The sequence below is a fragment of the Nilaparvata lugens genome, chromosome 3, assembly GCF_014356525.2.
Source record: "Nilaparvata lugens isolate BPH chromosome 3, ASM1435652v1, whole genome shotgun sequence".
Lineage (NCBI taxonomy): Eukaryota > Metazoa > Arthropoda > Insecta > Hemiptera > Delphacidae > Nilaparvata > Nilaparvata lugens.
In genome coordinates this window covers 67,365,236-67,387,524 of record NC_052506.1, presented here as the reverse complement: position 1 = coordinate 67,387,524, position 22,289 = coordinate 67,365,236, and the positions used below count along the sequence as shown (strand labels likewise).

The following is a 22,289-nucleotide window of genomic DNA, read 5'->3' as shown; positions in this document are numbered from 1 at the left end:
ATCAATCAACTCTTATTGAAAAATAGTATATTTCGTACCTAGGGCCGAAAATGAGACTTCTCCGGCTCGAAATCGGGTTTCAAGTCCGAGGCCGTAGGCCGAGGACTAGAAAAGATTGAGAGCCGGAAAAACATTTTTGCCCATGGTGAGAACGTTATTTTTTGCCACACTTGGATGTAATGAGCTGGTTTACGTGCGTCATATGGAGGCCGAAAGTGATTGTTTTCCGACCAGGCCGGTAAAACTTTACGGCCCTAGGGCTGTAAAATGACCTTGAATAACAGCTGATCGTATCCGATCTCACAAAAATCATAGAGAGATAATCTCATAACGACTGTAATAATCTATATAATTATGTATCGTGAATCGCGGTATTATGTCTATAATATATTTTATAAATTACTGTTTAATAATTTAATATTTATTATTGTGTTTTTGATATCAAACAATGAATACAATGGCTGCATTGTCCATTGTCAGAAAGGTACATATCGCAAGTATTTAAAAGTGAAGAATCGAATTTGAAATCAAAGTACAATAATTGTATCAATATTTAAAAGTGAGGTAGAGTAATAATTGTTTCTTTTTTATTATTGAATTCCACTTCTTAATGCAATACAATCAACTATAATAACAAGAAAATACAGCAGAGATCTGATGTTTAAGGTAAGCCTACTGGTGAAACTCAGCCTTGACTAGAAAATTCCTAGTAATTTTTCCGTAATTCATTATTAAAACTTTTAGATAATTTTTCTTTAATATTGAACCATATAGAGAAAACATTAGGCCCACTCAAGATTGAATCTTCGAATGTTTTCTCTATGATTTCAGAGCAATATTTTGTTGTGAAAATGCCGGCAAACCGGCTTCAAATTAATATGCCGCTATACACTATATTATAGTAGCCTACATACGTTACCTGACTTAATTCAGAGTGAAAATTTTATTGTGAAACAGATAATAATATAAATTTTAATAATATAAGTCATGAGCCAAAGTCTGTTGTACCTTTGACTATAGAAAGAACCTTCTTCTATAGAAAGAACAACCTTCTTTCTATAGTCAAAGCACAGAGGAAAGAAACACTTTATGCTTATTCCGTGGTCAAAGGTTGTACGCTTTTTAGGAGTGAAGTAAACTTTTTTAGAAGTCTAGTTTACAGTATTACGTGTATGCTAAGAGTTATCAGTCAGGCCTCTACGCTCAACAATACGCAATAGCCAAGAGCATAAAGGCGTAATACAACAGAACTCAAAGCTCAGTGAATAACAAACACGATCTAGGTTTGAATCTCGGTCAATGACATTTTTTTTTGTCGATGAATTTCGACTCTTATTAGCTATTTTTTATATTAGTTACCATAATTTAAATTTCAATCAATTTTTTAGATATATTTTAAGACAAAACTGTGAAATATGCAATTATATTAATTTTTTCATCACATTATTTCAAAATAGTAATGAAAATTCTATTCATCCATCTATCCATGAGATATTGCACCGGGCGCAAAGCGCGAGCTATAAAAATTCAAACAATTATTCGAAATATTAATAGTATAAAAATATGGTCACTATTGTAAATTATTAATTAGTAATATTGAAATTAATTGACAGTAAAAGTTGTCATAACCAAGATTCAAACTATCAAAATAGGCTGTTTGAATTTTTTTAATTTTTCAATTTCTTATAAATATTGGGAAGTTTTTTTTTTTTTTGGTGTGGCGAAAAATAGCATTCGCAACACGGGCAAAAATGTTTTTCCGGCTCTCGAACGCTTCAAGTTCTCGACTTCGTCTCGAACTTGAAAACCGCGATCACGAGCCGGAAAACGTACATTTTCAACCCTAAATATAAATATGAGAATAATTGTTCATTAGGCACTTCCGAAAGCAAAACAGGAAGAGCATAGCTCTAGCAAATCTGAGGTAATCTGAATATCAGAAAATTGTCCAAGTATTTTTATTTTTTTATTCTGATTTGTCTAAATAACCTAAAATATTATGTTTAATTATGTAAGAGGTTGAGTTTATACTTTTTATTCTTCCAAATGACAATAAGATGATATTATTATAAATGTTTTGATTCTTGAATAATAAACACAAGTTTAGGTTAGAAGTTCTATCCTACTCTGAAAATCGAATTTGAATAGTTTATAATATATATATTATCTGTATTTTATTCATCCAAATAAAATGATAGTATCTTATTGCAGAATACTTATTCAATTCTAGAAGCAACTGATTCTGTTTCATAAACCATTTTGTAAACACGTTCACATCAAATCAGAATCAGCTGACTTCAAGGTTATTTTACAGCCCTAGGGCCGTAAAACTTTTACCGGCCTGGTCAGAAAACAATCATTTTCGGCCTCCATATGACGCACGAAAACCAGCTCATTACATCCAAGTGGGGCGAAAAATTGTTTTTTTTTTCACTATAATGTTCACTTTATGCAATGGTTTTAATTTACGATACAGATTCTCAACCAATCACAATGCAGGAACCACGAACACTATCGAAAATGGTATTGCTGAACTAAAATTAGCTGTTCCAAACATTATCTGTTCCATGCTTCTCACCTATAAATCAATAATACGGTAACAGCATATTTGTGTATATATTAATTGGATAAAATCATGTAACTTGGTGATTAATTATTGCATAAATATGATATTCTTGGGGAGTCTTGATACATGAGGATATATTATAGAATCTGTTTACTTTTTGTTTTTGAGAGTGAATAACTTATCTTACTTTAGTACAAGAATGAGACATATAGTCTACATTTTGATCTTGATCGCAGTATAACTTGCAATGGAATAAATCATATATGGAATATGATTGTATGGTGTGCCTTGAATATGAAGATACGGTTTAGCCTATATCAATATCCGTTTTGCAAAATAAATAGTTTTTCCAAAAATGTAACATACAATTTACATTTTGACTGTTGTGTGAGAATAGTTTTAGATTTGGTTTCTATTTATGTTCATTTAGTAAATTTTGAATAGAAATAGTTTGGGGTTTGGTTTTTGGGTGGGGCTTCGGTTTCAGTTTCTGGTTTCTTTCTATGTTGATATTATATTACGTATTAGCTGGAATGGAAGACTTTGAGTGAGATAATTATTAATTTGGTTATTTGTTGTATTTGCCCATCAACGTTCTACTTTCAGAAAAAATGAAAAACTTTTTCTTCGCTCCATCTTCTTCAAAATCTTGGAGCTTCTGCCTAATAACTTCTTACTTATTCATTTTCATTCTAGAGTTTTCCGAATTTCATCATTTGTTCTATTTACCACAACAAGATATCTCTTAACATTTTGATCAATTTCAAATAATTAAATGCTTAAAATACCCAACACTTATATTAATTAATTTATTATTATTTTCGTATGTATTTGTATTATATTATTCTCATAGGTTATTTGGGGGGGGGGGGTAATTCAATTGAATAAAATTATATTCCTTCCATGATCAAGTGAATAACTTGAATCACTTTTTTTGTGAAAGGTCGGGAAGTCTTGTGATATGACAGTACCACAATAAGGTGTCCAACCATATTCTGTATTTATTTACGTCTATCCTTGTTTTACTACGCAATAATATGTCTTTGTATGTGAGTAACATGAATAATTGCAGTACCATATATCAACCTTTTTTTACTTTCCTTGCCCTACTACCATAGGTAAGGAAAGTATTGCTTTCCAAAAAAATTAAGGTACCCCAATTTCAAGTTTTCTATACGTTTCAAGGTCTCCTGAGTCCAAAAACATGATTTTTGGGTGTTGGTCTGTGTGTGTGTATGTCTGTGAACACGATAACTCCATTCCTAATTAACCGATTGACTTCAAATGTTAAACTTAAGGTCCTTATACCATGAGGACCCGACAATAATAAATTCAATTCAAGATGGCGGAAAAAATGGCGAATAATTACTAAAAAACCATGTTTTTCACGGTTTTCTCAAAAACGGCTCTAACGATTCTCTTCAAATTTATACCATGGATAGCTACTTATAAGCCCTATCAACTGACATGAGTTTCATTTCTGGGAAAATTGCAGGAGCTCCGTAATATTCTTGAGAAAAATGGCGGATAATTACTAAAAAAACATGTTTTTCACGGTTTTCTAGAAAACGGCTCTATCGATTCTCTTCAAATTTATACCATGGATAGCTATCTATAAGCTCTATCAACTGGCATGAGTCTTTTTCCTTGGAAACTAATGGCGTCCACCCCATCATTGAGAAATGGACTTTGTAAACTCCTTCTCGTGCATCAGGTAGGTAGGTAGAGCAGTTTATTTAAAGAAAACATAGTCGAGATATTTCATCTGTAGAGCTGTTTTGAAGACTTATTAAAAAAATCATCGAATTTCACAATTTTTACACAAAGGAAAAAGTAAACTCTGAAAACAATTATAAATACACATATGCAGTAGTCTGATCGTAGTATCAAATATGTTGCCGCCAATCGTCGTTATGTTATTTCTCTAAATTATTCTCGTTCAAGAATGAGGCTCACAGTTCAATGAGCAAGGAAAGCTGTGTGAGTGTACCACACCAGATTTTTTGTCATTGCAGCAGCAGTGAACTGCATAGTCACTATGGTAATACGGTACATTCTAAGATCAATTCAGCAGCCATCCGAATTCCTTTTGAAGTGATAGATGTTGTTTGTGATTGCAGCGGTGAACTGCAGCACGGTGGTGTGCGCGGACGATGCCCCCAAGGCATGTCCGGCTGACAGCTACCGACTGCCTGCGCACAAGGCGCCCGAGGAGTGCTGTTCGCAGCCGCAGGACTGTCAGTGCCTGCCTGAGCCGTGTCGACTGCCTGACTGTCAGCCGCCTCTCTGGCCCAAGGTCGTGCGACCCGGCAACGGAAATCCCGGCTCATGTTGTGCGCTCTTCAAATGCGTCGAAAATGGTAGGACGCTAACAATTAATTATTTATCTGTGAAAATTTTACACTAGAGACTAGAGATAGAAGTAGAATATAAATTACTATATTCATTTACTTCATTGACACAAGCACATAATATTATTATGGCAATGTTCAGATCCTGTATGATGGGATCCGATGGGAATAGATGGATCTGTAAAAATTAATTTCAATAAATTAATTATGGCCTGTTATAACTCTAACTATAGTGAGGTCCACGTATAATGACAGCGAGCAGGAGAGCAGCGTTGCCGATTCTCTGCCTTGCCACTGCCTTCTATAGAGGATATTACTGATACCGGTATATGTGTTCAATTGAATCTTATTCGTCAAGAAAAAATATTTCCCAATGTTTAGATAATAAATTTTCATAATTGGGATTGAATATTCTGCCAATTCAAATCAAATCAAATTTTATTGCCTTACAAAAAATATTCACAAATGGATACAGATTACAAAAAGTAATATTTTAGAATAAGAAGTATAATTTTTTTAACATAATAATATACTAATTCGGCGAAACCAGCAAAACCACAGTTTGAGTGCCGGTGACAAGTAACAAAACAGAAAACGATACTATTACTTCCAATAGAAAAACTTTGATTCAACAAGGTAAGCTTAACTATAATATTATAAGTATACAATTCAATCAAGGTGAAAGTGGGGAAAACACAAATATATATACTGTATGTAAGTTTGATGGCAATACTAGAGAAAAAAAATCAAATTGTGTTGTGAATTAGGTGAAAAACATTTGTTGATTTAATCCAATCAATTATTTTTTTGGTACTTGATTTAGAGATGCTATCTAAATTCAAATTTTCGGGTAACAGGTTAATCAATTTATTTACTACATAGGGGAACTGTCTACGGCATACTATTAGGTCTGTCCTGGAAACACGGTAATTTGATGGCGATCTGAAATTGTAAGCTGGAAAGTATGGAGTGAAAGTATTTTTGGATCTATTGATATAAAGTATTAATTTTTTTATATAGAGTTGTCTCACTGTCAGAACCGGTAATTCTTCATAAAGTAAGTGACTGGGATATCGTCTCGGCCTTTGGAGAGCAGCTTTTAGTATGTGCCTCTGAATCACACCTATTTTATTGAAATGAGTGTCTAAGGCACCCCCCCCCAAACCCTTATACCATACTGAAATATGGACTGGGCATAAGCTGAATAGACCATCATCAATAACTTTAAATCTCCAACACTGCTCAATCTGTAGAATTTGTGAACAATATATTTCATTTTTTTACACATATTATCAATATGTGCATTCCACTTCAGATGTTGATCTATTAAAACACCTAGATATTTAACTTCTCTCACGTTTGTCAGTGATTGACATATACAGTCCCTAACAACAAAATCTGAGTCTGACGGACTACTACTTTCAGCACAGTCAAACGAATGAATTTTAATTCCACCATTTAACATTTCCGCAGGAATGGAGTTTATTGTAGGCGAGAAAGTCATATACACGCTTTTTCTTGTATTTTAAGTGAGCGTGTGCAGATCAAGCCATGACTTAACTGCTGTGAGACCTGATTCTGTTAGAAGTTTTGTTTCTTTCCACGTAGAACCGGAAAAAACTAGAGCTGTATCATCAGCAAAAGAGATGGAATAACAGCCATTAATATTAATTTTCAGTAAGCTGATTTCTTAAATATTTAGTATATAATCGATCACAATTTCAAGAGAAAGCTATCCATTTTGCACCATAAGAATGGTACCGTACCTGACTCACATGTTTCACGCGTGATCAAGTCATTGTTTATGACTAACAAACTACTGTATTACTGTATTATTAGTAATACTGTATTCAATATTATAGAAAATTCTGCTACATAATCGAGCAATTGTTAAGATCAAAGTTGAGAATATTCAATAATGTCAATATTGATTCAATAATTTCAATTCTTAATATTTAGATAATAAAGACACCCATGAATGGCTTACTTGAGACAGATAAAAAAATAAACACTGGTTGGTATCAGTACGATCTTAAGCTAATGGAAAGATCTTTCCAACCTTTTTAAGGTAGGCGCACACAGATCGTCATCGGACGGACGGCACGGATCGGACGATTAGATTTGATCCGTCATTATATAGGTATGCGACTCCAATTGAAAACAATGCACCAAATCTATTCATCCGATCCGTGCCGTCCGTCTGATGACGATCTGTGAGCGCCTACCTTTAATCAGTGTGATGTTACAAATTCTCTCTATATAAAAATCGAATCTCCGATTCGTTATTTCAAATTCGATAAAAGTCAATAATCAATAGCAATGTCTCTATAGTCGAGAAGTGTGCAGATAACTTATTTCTATCAGCTGTATAATCGAGAAATGTACATAACACACTTTTTTCATCAGCTGTTCAATGATGTTGGAATACTTGGTAAATTTACTTTTCTGAACTAACAGATAATTATGGTCAAGATGAAGGTTAAATTAAATTTAAAACAGATTAAAAATGAAGTTTTATTGAAAATAATAAATGTAATAAATTGTAAACTTATAATTTTGCATTTGCGAGGATGGCAAGGATGACGTATCTAGGTGTAGCTTTGGAATTTTTAGATGCTTCCCTCAAAAAATAATGGATATGGCTTGGCTTATCGGTATATTTTGTTTTCTTGAAATTTTTTTATATATTTGAAGTTTGAGATGTTTTGATTGACATCTGAACGTTCTTATAAAATTTATTGATGTTCTAAATCATCTGTGAAGTGTAGATTTTGTTATTTTCTTATTTTGTGTTATATATTTTTGTATAATATTAAAAGCCTACGTTAAGACCCATAATATAAAAGATAAGTACAATCTAGTTTGTAAGTTTTATATCTATCAGTCTAAAACTGAAATCATCGTTTCTAATTTTGAGAAAGCTTTTGAATTTATATTAGATAATTATACCCAATGTATTTGTAACTTTAATTATGTTCAATCTGTGTCTGATTGTTTGTTTTGATGTAATCTGAATTTTTCTAATCTTTGAAAGTTATGAAATTATAATTTGATTTGCTTCAAACTGAAGTTCTTATTCAGAAACAGTGAACACATTCATAATTTCTGCCAAGATATTGCTGAAAGGAACCGATAGCTTTTCTCTAGGTGATAGTTGAAAACTATCAAACCTTTTGGAGAAAAATGGTAGCACGGCATCAGATAGGCTTCACCTCTTGATATCAATTGAATAAATAACACTAAAAATTGAAATTCTAGTCACAGAATTGAAGATGAATGTTCTTATTTATTTATTCATATGCAAATACAATCTAGGTGGAAAACAACAAGTATTTGCCCAAAACTGTTTTGAACCTTAATTTGGAATACACAGTCTAAAGGTAATCAATTCCATCATCAGTGAGTTGTGCATTTTTTTGTTGCAGAATCGAACAACACGTGCAGAGAGGAGGAGCAATCATGGCGCGAGTCAGAGTGCACACTTTGCACGTGCAAGAATGGCCTGAAGCTGTGTGAGACAGACCCGCCTTGTCCGCAGCTGCCCGACGGCTGCTCCAAGACGCGAGTGCCCAAGGGAAAGTGCTGTCCTGTCTGCATGGATCGACCTGGTCAGTTAGTCACCAGTCTATATTCTAATAAAAAATGAAGAAAGATACTATGGTGGGTGCGATCATGTCGTGTATGACAATATTAATACGCATTCCACTATTTTGCAATATTCAATTTTGAAGATTACAAGGGAGTAAGAGGTCTTTAACTAGAGGATCTATCACTAGATTAGAAAAAAAAGTTGCAGTTTTAATCCTATTATAATTATTAAGCGAGCAATTTCTGTATCCTATTATATTAAACGAGCAATTTCTGTATTTATGTTTAACGGATCTCGAAAACGGCTCTAAAGATTTTCACGAAATTTGGAACAGAGTAGGTTTATGATATAAAAATTCGATCGACATTATGTCTCATCCCTGGGAAACCGCTGAAGGACATTAAAAGGATAATTAATCCTTGGAAGGACAGATGTCTGTATAATTTCGTCGTCTGTCGATAACAGAAGATGCATGTGCCTGTGTGGGAGATCAGCTGTGTAATCATTCAATCAGCTTACCGTATCTCGCGGAAAATATTATCTAGAAATTTTATCGAAATAATCGATTTGTTGACATGACATGGTTTATCACTCTAAATTTGAGTACATCATAATATTCAAAGTTAATCACTATTTTACAGTTAAGTGATTAGTGAGTGTTATTTTGTTATTCAATTTGGTTTGTAAACAATATAAATTAGACCTTTTCTGTTTTTAAATATTTTGAATCAAAATTGGACCTGAATTTAAGTGCATGAAACATAACCTTCTTTTTGGACTATTTATAGTGTATAAATCAAAATTCGGGGAATAAACAGTTTTTGGCTGTGCCTGTTAGTGCTTCCCCTTTCATTTTGAAGAATTGTGTTCTGTTTATCAATAAATAAATAACAAGCGAAACTCGGTGCCCCGATATTATTTACTAAATGAGCAATATTAAGCTGGGTTTACACCAAAGATGTTAACAAAATGTTAATAACTAAATCCTTACAGATTCTATCAGATTAAACGGAACTTGACAAACACATATGTTCATCATATGTACCTATGATAAGTTATGTTCAATCTAATAGAATCTTTAAGAATTAAGTTATTAACATTTTGTTATTAACTTTGGTGTAAACGCAGCTTTAGGAAGTTCTGTATTATTTGTTTATTTCTTGGTTCTGTATTAGTGCTGTATATTGGGAAGTACTGTAATTTTGTTGATCAAGATCATCAGATTTTTCAATAGTAGATTAATTTTTCATAGATCTTAGAAATGAATAATGTATTTTATTTTATCAATTCCAACAAAATTTCCGAATAATACGATATTCCATCAACAATTTACTGCTTAAAGTATCTCTATGGAGTCTTTAGTTTTATTATTATTCTGGTTAATAAAATTGATTAAATAATTTTTTTTTGTAAATTTGGAGGTTTGGCAGTTTTGGTTGTTGAACGTGCTTTGCAGATTAGCTTGTTGACTTATCTCTCTTATATTCTAAACTATTAGTCAATGTTCATTAAAGAGTTGAAAGATTCACATTTGCATATTGAAAATCATAATGATTAATATTTATCAACAAAACTACCTTTTGCGTGAAAATCAAAACTTTCAAGTAGAGATTTTTTTCCAAATGTTTTCCCAAGTTTTCCAAGATAATAATAATATAAAATTAATTTTTTAATTGATGAAAATATTACTTATTGCTTAGTTGTTGATATTGATATATGAGTTCATTAACTTATGACTAATAAATAGTTATTACGAGATACTGACTATTTTGACTTATTCATTCTATAACTGAAAGTTATTGTGAGTATTGATAAGTATATCGACAGGACTATTTTGAACAAATAGATAATATACTGTATTTTATAATACAATATGTTAACAATTTCAAAGTGGCTCCAAGAAAATTATAGTTCTTGTTATACTATTTATATTAAATTATTAATGTCTTTGGCCTTTCCTCTTCCACATTATAGAAGCTTATCAAAATTGCTTATAATTTATTGTACCATTTATTAAAATATACAATAATTATTATTAAACAAAAATCCAAAGTTAAATGCTGTAAACCACCCCGGAAACTTCTGCTACTGCAAATATTGACAACAGTGATAACATTTAGATGGAAATTCGATGAAAGCTACTTTCCAAAAATTATTTGTCAGTCCGGGAATCGAACCCGGTACTCCGGATGAGCGCCGCTATATAGAGATCATCAGTTTAGTGTGAGCATAAGGTGAGCATACCTGACTAGCGATTAGGAGCTACCGGTTTCGATTCCAGGGCTGGAAAATAATTTTTGGATAGTAGCGCTCATCGAATTTCCATCTATTTGTTATCCCTGGTGTTAATATTTGTAGTACCCGGCGAGTGCTGTCCTGTCTGCGACGGTTTGTACCGTACCTACCTCAACTAAATTTCACAATATTTTTGACTAAAAGTAACACATGCACCATTTCTAAGTTTAAAGCTGTTCCATTCGAAGTTTAAACGAACAGCTGACATATTTCTCTGTTTAAACAATACCTACTAATACTTAATAGTAATAGTAGGTATTGCTTTAAACCGAGCATTTCTCTGTTTACGGACCTAGGTGTTTCTGAAGATTTCTCCTAAACAATTGAACTGAATTTGAATTTTAGTTTAAACCATCAACTGACTCAATTGAAAGGCTCAATGATAAATGCGACCATACATCGATTAAACGGGTTGAATAGTTGAACCAACTTTGGAGAAAGCGACTCAAGGAAGGCTCATACGCATCATCTCGGTTTAAACGGAGAAATAACAGCTGCTCGTTTAAACGGAATAAAACACATTATGATTAATGCAATCATATATGCAAGTAAACTTGGTTTAGCATAGATGGTCTCATATGGCCTTGAAAGTACATTATATACAGAATTGTTGAAAATTATGGAAACAGCTCAATAGGCTTATTTCTTTTTCAAGGATAATTTGACAGTAGATCGTTGGGGATCCTATTTGAATTGAAATAAACTACTTTTTCGCCTTCAAAATTTCAGTCCGCCATTCAAGCAAGTTTTTTCTTGTGTTTGTAATTTCTTGAGAAAATTTTTCCTAGGCCATGATCAGTTTTCAATTTGAATGATGGATTACCAGTAGGTAGGCTATCAGCGAACGTGTCCTGTACTCTGAGAATATTATTGCTATAGTTTCTAGTGGGACTATTCATTCTCAGTCGGCCGGGCTGCGGGCTGAGTGGGATCAATCCCATTAGAACTCATGGCAATAATATATTCACTCTACCGGTCACTGACACTGATTGATATCTAGGAATACGCCTTGAGTTTTATCAAACAATACATTTTAAAATTCTTTTTCCAATGTTATTTATTATTTCCGGTTTTGGCAATTGAATAGAAAGATTTGATCTGAAATTAATTCAAGATTATCAATTTACTCGTATCAAAAACTGTCATGTTTTAACTAATTCTAACTCCAAATAACTAAATTTCCACTGAATAATGTCTGCACATCATATTAAAATGTAAACTTCAAGAAGTGGCCCTTTTAAAATACCTATAGGTACTGAATTAAGTGGAAAATGCTGTACTTATTGGAATCATTTTCCATGATGAAGGATTTTTCAAGATCCAGTTTCCAATTGATTTTTTTTTAATATAATATTTATATCAGAGGTATTATATTATAAGCCTATGAATAATATTGGTATTCATGTTATTAAAAGTTTGAAATAAATACTTCTTAATCATGAGTTTTACTATATTATTATCTGTTACCTATTATTATCTTTATTTTTCAGAATCTTCTGTTGTAACACTGCCCCCAAACTGCCAAGCATTCAACTGCACACTGAGATGTGTCCACGGCTTCGTTCGAGACAATGAGGGCTGCTTCACTTGTCAATGTCAGCAAGGTGAGAATTATGTATGAACTCCAATCCTCAACATTAACACATCTTATTATTTCAAATCTATGCTCCTACTATGATCATATATCTGAATCTGCTCTACCTTTTTGAGTAAGTAGTGAAAGTTATATCAATTCCTACAGTTAGCAAGTACCGTAGCCAAATTTTCATTATTTCGTGTTGGACCCTTATGGATCAGTTGAAGCTTTTAAAGTTTGGCTCTGTGATTCGCCCCAACCCAATATGTTTTTTCATTCATGACCTCATCTGTAGAATCTCTGCTATTAATATTATTGTTTTCAATTCCTTAAAAAAAGAAAAAGTATACTGTTGACTATATTACCGTAGAGGAATGATAGCAAAAAAATATGTAAAGCCCATAAAATAAGAATATATAAGATAGCATCAGAAGATATAAAGCCCATATATTATAGGACGTTATTATGTTTCAAATTGCATTGTTTGTTCAAGGAGATGGTCAACGTAATTCTTTTTCGTGAAGCTTTGTGATTCTGGTAGTCTCTCATACTTTGCCGTTCATACACTCTTAACCGTCCAAGACAGTAATAATGAACAGGAGTCGACAACAATGGACAATAATCGGCTTGAAATTTTAAACACAATCGACCTATACCTTCTACTATATCTATGTAGTATACCTTCTACTATATCTATATAGTATACCTTCTACTATATCTATATCATATATATCTTCTTACTATCTCTATATGATATTACACACGGTTGAAAATGATGTTGGTGATATCACGAAACTGCAATCCAGTGAGTGATCAGAAGAGGTAGCAGAGTTATATAGTATTCAACATTGTTCCATACTTCCATTACAACACATCTATTCGACTGTATATTTTCCATTCATTTTTTTCTCATCAGGCTATTTTTATGAATTATTTTTTGTGGTTAAAAAACCACACATCACTTGAAAGAGCAATCAATTCTGAATAGGATTACTTGGGAATTTTCAAATTTAGTAGAGGGGGAAGGGGGGGACACCCAAAAATAGAAAACAAATCATTCAGTAAAAATACAAATTTTTACTTTCCTTGCCCTACCATAGGTAAGGAAAGTATTGCTTTCCAAAAAAAATTAAGGTACCCTGATTTCAAGTTTTCTATAAGTTTCAAGTCCCCCTGAGTCCAAAAACATGATTTTTTGGTGTTGGTCTGTGTGTGTGTATGTGTGTGTTTGTGTATGTGTGTGTGTGTGTATGGTGTATGTCTGTGAACACGATAACTCCATTCCTAATCAACCGATTGACTTGAAATTTTAAACTTGAGGTCCTTATACCATGAGGATCCGACAATAAGAAATTCAATAAAATTCAATTCAAGATGGCGGAAAAAATGGCGGATAATTACTAAAAAACCATGTTTTTCACGTTTTTCTCGAAAACGGCTCTAACGATTTTCTTCAAATTTATACCATGGATAGCCCATGGTATTTATAAGCCCTATCAACTGACATGAGTCTCATTTCTGGGAAAATTTCAGGAGCTCTGTAATATTCTTGAGAAAAATGGCGGATAATAACGAAAAAACCATGTTTTTCACGGTTTTCTCGAAAACGGCTCTAACGATTTTCTTCAAATTTATACCATGGATAGCTATTTCGAAGAGATACTCTATCTAGATTATAGTTCTATAGTAACATATGATATGGAAATTTCAATTATAATTAAGAGATTGGGAGAAGAAGAATATACATGCTAAAATACGAACTTTAAACCCTTAAAACAACCCTTAGAGTTAAAATTGGCGCCTCTAAAGGGCCAACTGAACATACCTACCAAATTTGAATGTTTTTGGTCCGGTAGATTTTTAGTTATGCGAGTGAGTGAGTGAGTGAGTGAGTGAGTGAGTCAGTGCCATTTCGCTTTTATATATATAGATATACAGTAGTCTGATCGTAGTTGCAAATAATATGTTTCCGCCAATAATTTTCATGATGTTATTCCCCTAAATTATTCTCGTTTGAGAATGAGGCTTACAGTTCAATGAGCAAGGAAAGTTGTGTGAGTGTACCACACCAGATTTTTCATTATAATACCTTTTCAAGGCCTTCCTAACAAAAAGCACCATATTTCAGCTGAAACCATCAGAAGAGGGTTATTTTCTATAAAAATCACCCGTTATATGCACTTAATTGCATTACTTCCGGGTGGGGGCACCCATAAGGATACCTCGAGGATCAAAACTTTAAACACTTATAACTTTTGACAGAATGGTCAGATCTCCTTGTTCTACAGCTCATTCTTCTCAGCTCGTCAAGGCGGTTCAAAATCATGTATCATAACTTATTTGATGAAAAAATAAAAAAATCCTCTTTTAGTGTATTTTAGCCCATATTTAAATACGGTACGGTACACAGAAAAATGCCCAATTTCTATATTCAAAACTGTGTATCTCGGTTACCCGAAATGATGAAAAATGTTACTTGGTCGTGATTTGGAGAACAGAATCTCCTCTTTCATGTAAGGTAAATTAATTTTGTGAAAATATAATCGTGAAATAAGATAAGTTTGTTTATAAGTTTATTTTCTTTTGATCCTTGAGGTATCCTTATGGGTGCCCCCACCCGGAAATAATGCAATTAAGTCTATCGAACGGGTGATTTTCATAGAAAATAACCCTCTTCTGATGATTTCAGCCGAAATATGTTGTTTTTTTGTTAGGAAGGCCTTGAAAAGGTATTATAATGAAAAATTTGTATTTTTACTGAATGATTTGTTTTCTATTTTTGGGTGTCCCCCCCTCCCCCTCTACTAAATTTGAAAATTCCTAAGTAATCCTGTTCAGAATTAATTGCTCTTTCACGTGATGTGTGGTTTTTTATCATTACTAGTGAAATATCCAAGTTGTATAGGGTGAAAGTGGTGAGTTTGCATAATTTTTAAAAACCCTTGACAAATACCCCTTTTTTGAAAATTCGTAGCTCCGGAACCAAAAACGGTAGAGTCCTGCGCGACCACTCAATTTATTGGAAATTTTATTTTCTTTAATTTTGTCCGGAATGATTTTTCTTGAGAAACTCAAGGTTTTCGAGATTGAATGAGAATTTCGAAAAAAAGTCCGAAATTTTGGGGGTTTTGGTGTGAAGCCGCCCTCTGGCTTGTCAGCAAACTTCGGATTCGAATTCAGCGCCCCAAAATACATATAGAACTGTCGAGAGAAATTCTTTCGGGGCTGTTTCCTGAAAAACGACCATTTGACTGGACTATACTGTCTGTATGTTTTTTTATTGAGCTGTTTTAGTATTTTTATTCATCTGTCCAAATTTTAATTGTTCGTTATTGTGCAATTAACAGACGAATGCCGACTGGAGTGTCGACACGGCTACGTGAAGGACAAGCAGGGCAACAAGCTGTGCGAGTGCGCCGACCCGGGCGCAGGCGGCCACCAATGCCCCAGCATGGCCGGTTGCCGCAAGACGTGCGCCCATGGCTTCAGGCGCAACAAGGCCGGCTGTCCCATCTGCAAGTGCGACTCGTGCAAGCCACTCGACGACTGCGTCAAGACGTGTGCGCACGGATTCGCCAACAACACCAACGGCTGTCCTGTCTGCAAGTGCTTGCGTCAGTCTAATCACATTCACATTTCATTCTTTCAAATACAAGCACAAATAATAATATATAATGATTGGGAGAGGACAACTGGCAGAGCCCAAAACTTTCCTTTCCTGAATTTTGATTAATAGAAGTTTCCAAAAATATTATTTATTTATTCATATGCAAATACAATCCAGGTAAAAACAACAGGCATTTGCCCAAAACTATTATTATGCGAGTGATAGATACGGTAACAATAACAAATAATAACATTTATCCCATTTTAGTGCTGAACCATCTCAAGTCCACAAAAAATATAAAAATATTTATATTTAAACAAAAATATTATCCATTCAACACCAATAAAAACTTAAAAAACTGTTTTACACTATCAATTTAGACTATTTATAGATGAGCGATGTTCAAATACAACATATTTTTGCTTTCCTGTGGAATTGTGTTTTTGGACTTGAGACCTCTGCTCCAGGCCAGCGAAATAATATAATAATCATTCCATGTGCAATTAATGTGGGCTATTTATTTTTTTGTGGTTCTAATTTATAAAATTTTATTTTATAAAATCTCATCCATGGATGTAAGACAACAATAAAAAAATAAAATCGTTTGTATAATTCATTGCCAGCTCCTATGAGAAAATGGCAAGAGAAAATCCCAGATTTAATATTTTACGAAGGATTTGCAGTCATGCATTCCCCGTGGAATAATATGGAGAGCAGGTAGCCTACAGTAGCAGAGCATCGATTGTCCGGACTAAGTAATTCATGAATGACAGTGTCCGTGACATCGATTTTAACTTCATTTTATTTAGCTATGAAGTGAGTGTAGACGTAATTAAAACTTTTCATTCAGGCCTACAGTAGCCTACTTAGTAGTATTTAGTATGTTGTATGTAATATACAGTAAATTGTACACACTTGTCTTCCATTCACTTATGATCTTGTGATGTACTTTCAAGTAGATATATCTTTATATTAAACTTTTAAAAGTTTATGTCACGAATAACTTTCTCGAACCGTCCAAGCTATTATGAAAGCTAGCCTGCCAGCTATATTGGCAGAACAGATAACTAGAGCAATAGTTGAAAAATAGTGTGGAAAGTCAGTAATGTCATTGTGATACTCAATTATTTGGAAATTTGATGTGATAGATTGATCAAGATTGGCCGGCTGTGATGAAGGATTTGATTTATTTGTAAAAATAATATTCCAATTGAATATTTTTTCAGCATCACCGGATTCCAGTATACAGAGTACTGCAGTAAACGCAGAGGGAAAGTCGTACTGTTTTCATCTTGGTAAGTGTAAGATTCAGTACATTTTAATTACATATTTATCATTGACTAAATTTTGATTGCACCAGTATATTGTTCTTGAAATCTTTACAAAAAATATCATAATTAAAAAGTTCATTCATGTATATAAAAATTCGTTCATTAATTAATTAATCATTCATTTCGACAACTATTATGGGTAGCGTCTAATAATAATTTTGTTACCGTTAATGTAGCAGTAATAGAGGCTAATAATTTTTCAATTCAATGTTTGTTCCAATGTGCCCAAGGCCCAAGCATGGATAGTTTGAAACAAAGTGGAATCGATAAATAAGCAAGTAGCTACACAGATCACATATAATTCAAAATTCCAACTACATCAGGCTCTTTTAGCTTTCTGAACTAAATAATCAGATAAACAAGTCCTATTAGCATGCATTTTGTAATGTATGAATCTTTGGCAAAATAAATTTCAAATTATAATGCGAAAAATATATATTAATTAATATTCTTCTTTACGTAATCCACCGTGATGGATTAAGCTTGCGTTCCAAGATATAATGTCCTTAACACGCACTTCTGAAAATGTTTGTTTTAGTTCTATTAGTACCGGTGATTCTTAACAACTCTGTCTAAAATATTTTATAAACTCAGGTTGGAAGAAAAAGGCTCCAAGAGTTTCCTACACTGTTAAAACATGATCATGTTAGTCCTATTTCAATGTATATTAACATTATAATAAAGTATTTCAATAGGCCTATGAAATAATTTCATAGGTCTATTATTTGATTGGTCGTGATTATCAGAGAACGACACGGTAATATAAAATATTATAATTAAAAATTATACTAAAGTATTTCAATAGGCCTTTGAAATAATTTTATAGGTCTATTACACTTTTTCAAAACTTTTTTTACTAAACACTTTTCAAGTGTTTTCAAGTTTTGAAAGAAGGGTACTATGAAATTATTTCTCTTTTAATAAAAATTATAGGACCTAATATAGAACAGATTGATAGTATCTTTTGGGACGGAATAGTGATGATTGTTGGTGATTTTCATTTCAGAGGACGACACGGTGCATGAGGACGGCGAGGTGTGGTTCGACGGCTGCCGACATTGCTACTGCCGCGATGGCACTGAACTATGCTCCCCCCTCCTCTGCCCGCCCCTCAACTGCTCCACGCACCTCCTCAACACAACCGGCTGCTGTCCCACCTGTCCAGGTAATTCATCCATACAAATAATTCAGAAGTAAAATATTAAGATAGAAGGTGAAAAGTTAATTTCAAAACTTGTTTCCTACTTTGTTTTGGACTGTGAATCGTTGAGTGAGGTGAAAATTCTTGAAAGATACATAGTCAATATTGAGCTGTTGGAAATATCATCTTAAATTGATTCACGTTGTAAAGTCAATGAAAATGATATGACATCAGAGTAGCATGTTTTACTTTGTGACACATAGTACTGTATAAAGTGAAATAAGAACGGATAAAGTGAAATAGGAACAGTTTTGGGCATAAGCCTGTTGTGCCACTTCAAAAGTTAGCTATATTTCTACAATATGGAATAAATGAAAAAATGAAACGTTCGTCAGCTTTTTGCAGTCTTATAATATAGTAATATATAACATACATATACATAATTACATATAGTAATATGTTTTGCAGTCTTATAGTATTGTAATATTCAAATAAATAAATATAGAAATATTGTTATATGCGGGATGAGCAGATAAACCCTCCGCAATGGGTAAAAATTAAAAATTAAAAATTATATGGATAGTCTTAATTGAAGTTGAAAATTCGTATCAGATAAAAGCACATGCAGTAAGCAATGTATGATTAGATCGAACTGGCGACCTTCGTCAGAATCACGGTAGCACCGCGCCATCAATGCACCTGGTGAATTGATAAATTGACAGGACTTTTCCCTCCCTCGTAGGCTGTCTGAAAAATAAATTAATTTCGTTTTTAATCATTGAATTTAGAATTAATTGATGAATAGAAATAAAAATAGGACTATAACCATCACCGCTAAATTAATCATTTTTAGCAAATCAAATTCATATCATCATTAGGCAAAATTTGAAGTTAATGAGTTCAGTACCTAGTTCAGATGTGATGATGCGTCAAAAACATATCTGTATCTTTCCTGTACTAAATTCAAAATCATGTCTATAGGCCTATAATATATATTAGGGAATAGGGATGACGTCAAACTTTCCCGGTTCCAATTTCTTGTACTCGTATACGTCATGTACTCTTATGGAAGATTTCATATAAATTTTAAAATACCCATGAAAACACATTTTCTAACAAGAGAAGCTGATACTAGCAATTCTCTATACGATAAATAGGATCAGTACAATAAACATATTATATTTCATCATGAATCTAAATTCATAGCGTCGTAGATTATAATTTTCATTTCATCTCGATTTTGACTACTTCACGTTAGTTGGAATCCGTATGGTTTGATTCCAAAGACTATGGAACTGAAGGGTGATTTCATTAAAGATTATCCGTTTCTTCAACTTCAATCAATAAAATCATGAAAAGCAATTTTGTGTTGTAATTTTAATTAACATATATAATTTTTTTTAAAGTAAATCAGGGGAATAAATTTGAATTTGAATATGTTGTGATTTCGTGTTGCAGGCGAAGAGGTGTCTTTGAAGAAGCACGTGGTGTGTGGAGAGGGAGGCCATGTGGAGGGAGATGAGTGGCACCTGGGCGCAGGCGTGGATTGCCTCTGCCAGGACGGGCGCACCTATTGCCATGCGCCTGAATGCCCGCCTGCGCCCTGCGACTATCAGGCGCTACAAACCTCCGATTTCGGATGCGCGCACTGCTCCACAAACGCGTCGCTCAAGTTAGTTATATTTCATACTCGTAAACAATATTTATTCAACATGAAACATGTAATTTGTAGAGATTTGAAAAATAGAAATAGAAATTGCTTTATTGACAAGGAAATTTTCAACAATGCATGGTCAACCGTCATGTACAAATTTTCAAAGTCTCAATACAAAACGTCTAGATTTGAATTATATCATAAAATCAAATTAATAAAATATCATTTGATACTTTTGCGTCGCTCAAGTTAAAGTTACGTTTCATAATTGTAAACAACATGTATATTCCATTTAAATATTTGTGATGCAGGCGATGACCATCTCTGAAAATCATGTGTTTTGTGGAATACAATCAATAATAATGCTACAGTAGAACGTCGATAATTCGGACGTCAAAAATCCGGACCGTCAATAATCCGGATTCGTCTCTGGCAAGAAATAAAATTTTCGTACCTTCTGCCCTCGGTGCTAAGCTCCTTATTAGAGCGGGCGACGGGAGAATGGCGCGAAGCGAGGAGAAAGGGAGTGGTCGTTTATAATGTAATATACCTTATACTCTACCTACCAATAATTGAATACTGTATATGCAATTATAACAATTTTGTTTCTTGAATAGTGCGTGCTGACCGTTTTTTTAACGTAATTTTGATAATCCGGATAATTTGATAATCCGGATGGGGCCCGGTCCCAATTAATCCGGATTATTGACGTTCTACTGTATATGGAAAAAGTAGTATTTGATATCATAGAGAAAAGATAGAAAAAGCAATATTTTTTCTCTATTCTGGTATCCACAATCAGGATGTATGATAGGACTACTATTTTAGGTATCTATAAACTCAGCGCCTTGTAAAATCTCAGCGTCTCTTGAATAACAAGAACGAATGAAAGTAGAATGTGCACACACTGGACAAGTGTAGAAGCCTTCTCCAGTTGGATGCCCCGGCCAAAGGAGAGTTGCTATCTGGTCCATCAGCTGTAGATTTAACCATTTTCTCCCTTCACATCGCTGGGGTAAGATCAATTATTAGTGCAATTAATTTCATTTCAACAATTATAAATATACGATTAAAAAATATTTCAATAGAAAAGCTGCCCCTATTATGTTGATGAAGGTTAAGTCAACTGGTCAATCCAGTTTGAAAGCAGTGAAAAGCAAGTGGAAAGTCCAAAATAGATTCAAATGCATTGGATTATGCCTAGACCCATACTTGCAAGGTCTATAATTCAAAAGGTCTTGAAAGTGGTCAAGATAGATCTCATGATGCATTGCAGCACTTTACCTCAATATCACTATAGAGAAAAGATGGTATAAGTAGATAGATATCCTATGTCATATGGTGTAAGTCGTTTATGTTCCAAATTTCAAGCCGATTACTATCGTCTACTGTCTATTATTAGGTACCGGTACAGACTACCAGCAGCGTCACATAGCTTCACGAAAAAGAACTACCGTACTTGGACTTTTGGTGAGTTAACAGTGGAAATTGGAACATAAACGGGATACCCCCCGATTGAGTATTGTTTTTAGGTGTGTTCACTTTTTTTAGAATAATACAACTATATTTTTAGAAAAAAATAGGCTATCACTCACCTTGAAATGATAATAATATAAGTCTTCTGACGAAATTAGACTATTAAGGTTTCCTAGAGATGAGGTTCTTCAAATTTAATTGTTGTTTTTTTTTATTGTACTACCTTGAATATTTTTTATTTTAACAATAATTAATAAATAATTGTTATTTATAACAATTTTTGTAGGTTAACGAAAACATGCGCGTTGCACCCGACTGAGGCGGTGTGGCGGGAGAGCGCGTGCGTGAGCTGTGCGTGCAACAATGGTCGACCAATCTGCTTCGAGGAGACGTGCACCAATGCAGCGAGGCACTGCAAGCATTTGCTGCACATCAAGGGCCGCTGCTGCCCCGTCTGCCTCGACGCAGATCTCCCCACAGCAGCACCAACCACAATGCAGACATTGACGCCCAATCAGGCAGGCTGCAAGGTTACGGCCGGTAACGGCACCGCAACACTCTATAATCCAGGTATCTCTCATTTATATTCACCTAAACCACCCGACAGACTCAGCCTTGTCCGTAATCTGTTATTTATTGTCTCTAAATTAGACTCTAAAGTGTCTACCAAATTTTATCGTTCATTTTTGTTCTTGAAAAAGCT

At 33.7% G+C, this 22,289-nt stretch overlaps 2 protein-coding genes across 3 annotated transcripts in view; both read left to right on the top strand.

Moving 5' to 3' along the window:
- Nucleotides 1-8,578, top strand: part of LOC120348828 (cysteine-rich motor neuron 1 protein-like) — a 403,315-nt gene extending 394,737 nt beyond the window's left edge. For both annotated transcript variants that reach the window (XM_039424386.1, XM_039424385.1), the window contains 2 exons: nt 4,687-4,926; nt 8,343-8,578. In XM_039424386.1, coding sequence (XP_039280320.1) covers nt 4,687-4,926; nt 8,343-8,563 — 461 coding nt within the window. In that variant the 3' untranslated portion in view covers nt 8,564-8,578. The remainder of the gene's footprint in view (nt 1-4,686; nt 4,927-8,342) is intronic.
- An 11-nt stretch (nt 8,579-8,589) lies between these two features.
- LOC111051189 (cysteine-rich motor neuron 1 protein) overlaps nt 8,590-22,289 on the top strand; it is a 32,079-nt gene continuing 18,379 nt past the window's right edge. The window contains exons 1-8 of the mRNA XM_039422868.1: nt 8,590-8,596; nt 10,865-10,894; nt 12,292-12,405; nt 15,725-15,991; nt 17,211-17,279; nt 18,322-18,480; nt 19,915-20,128; nt 21,873-22,156. Coding sequence (XP_039278802.1) covers nt 8,590-8,596; nt 10,865-10,894; nt 12,292-12,405; nt 15,725-15,991; nt 17,211-17,279; nt 18,322-18,480; nt 19,915-20,128; nt 21,873-22,156 — 1,144 coding nt within the window. The remainder of the gene's footprint in view (nt 8,597-10,864; nt 10,895-12,291; nt 12,406-15,724; nt 15,992-17,210; nt 17,280-18,321; nt 18,481-19,914; nt 20,129-21,872; nt 22,157-22,289) is intronic.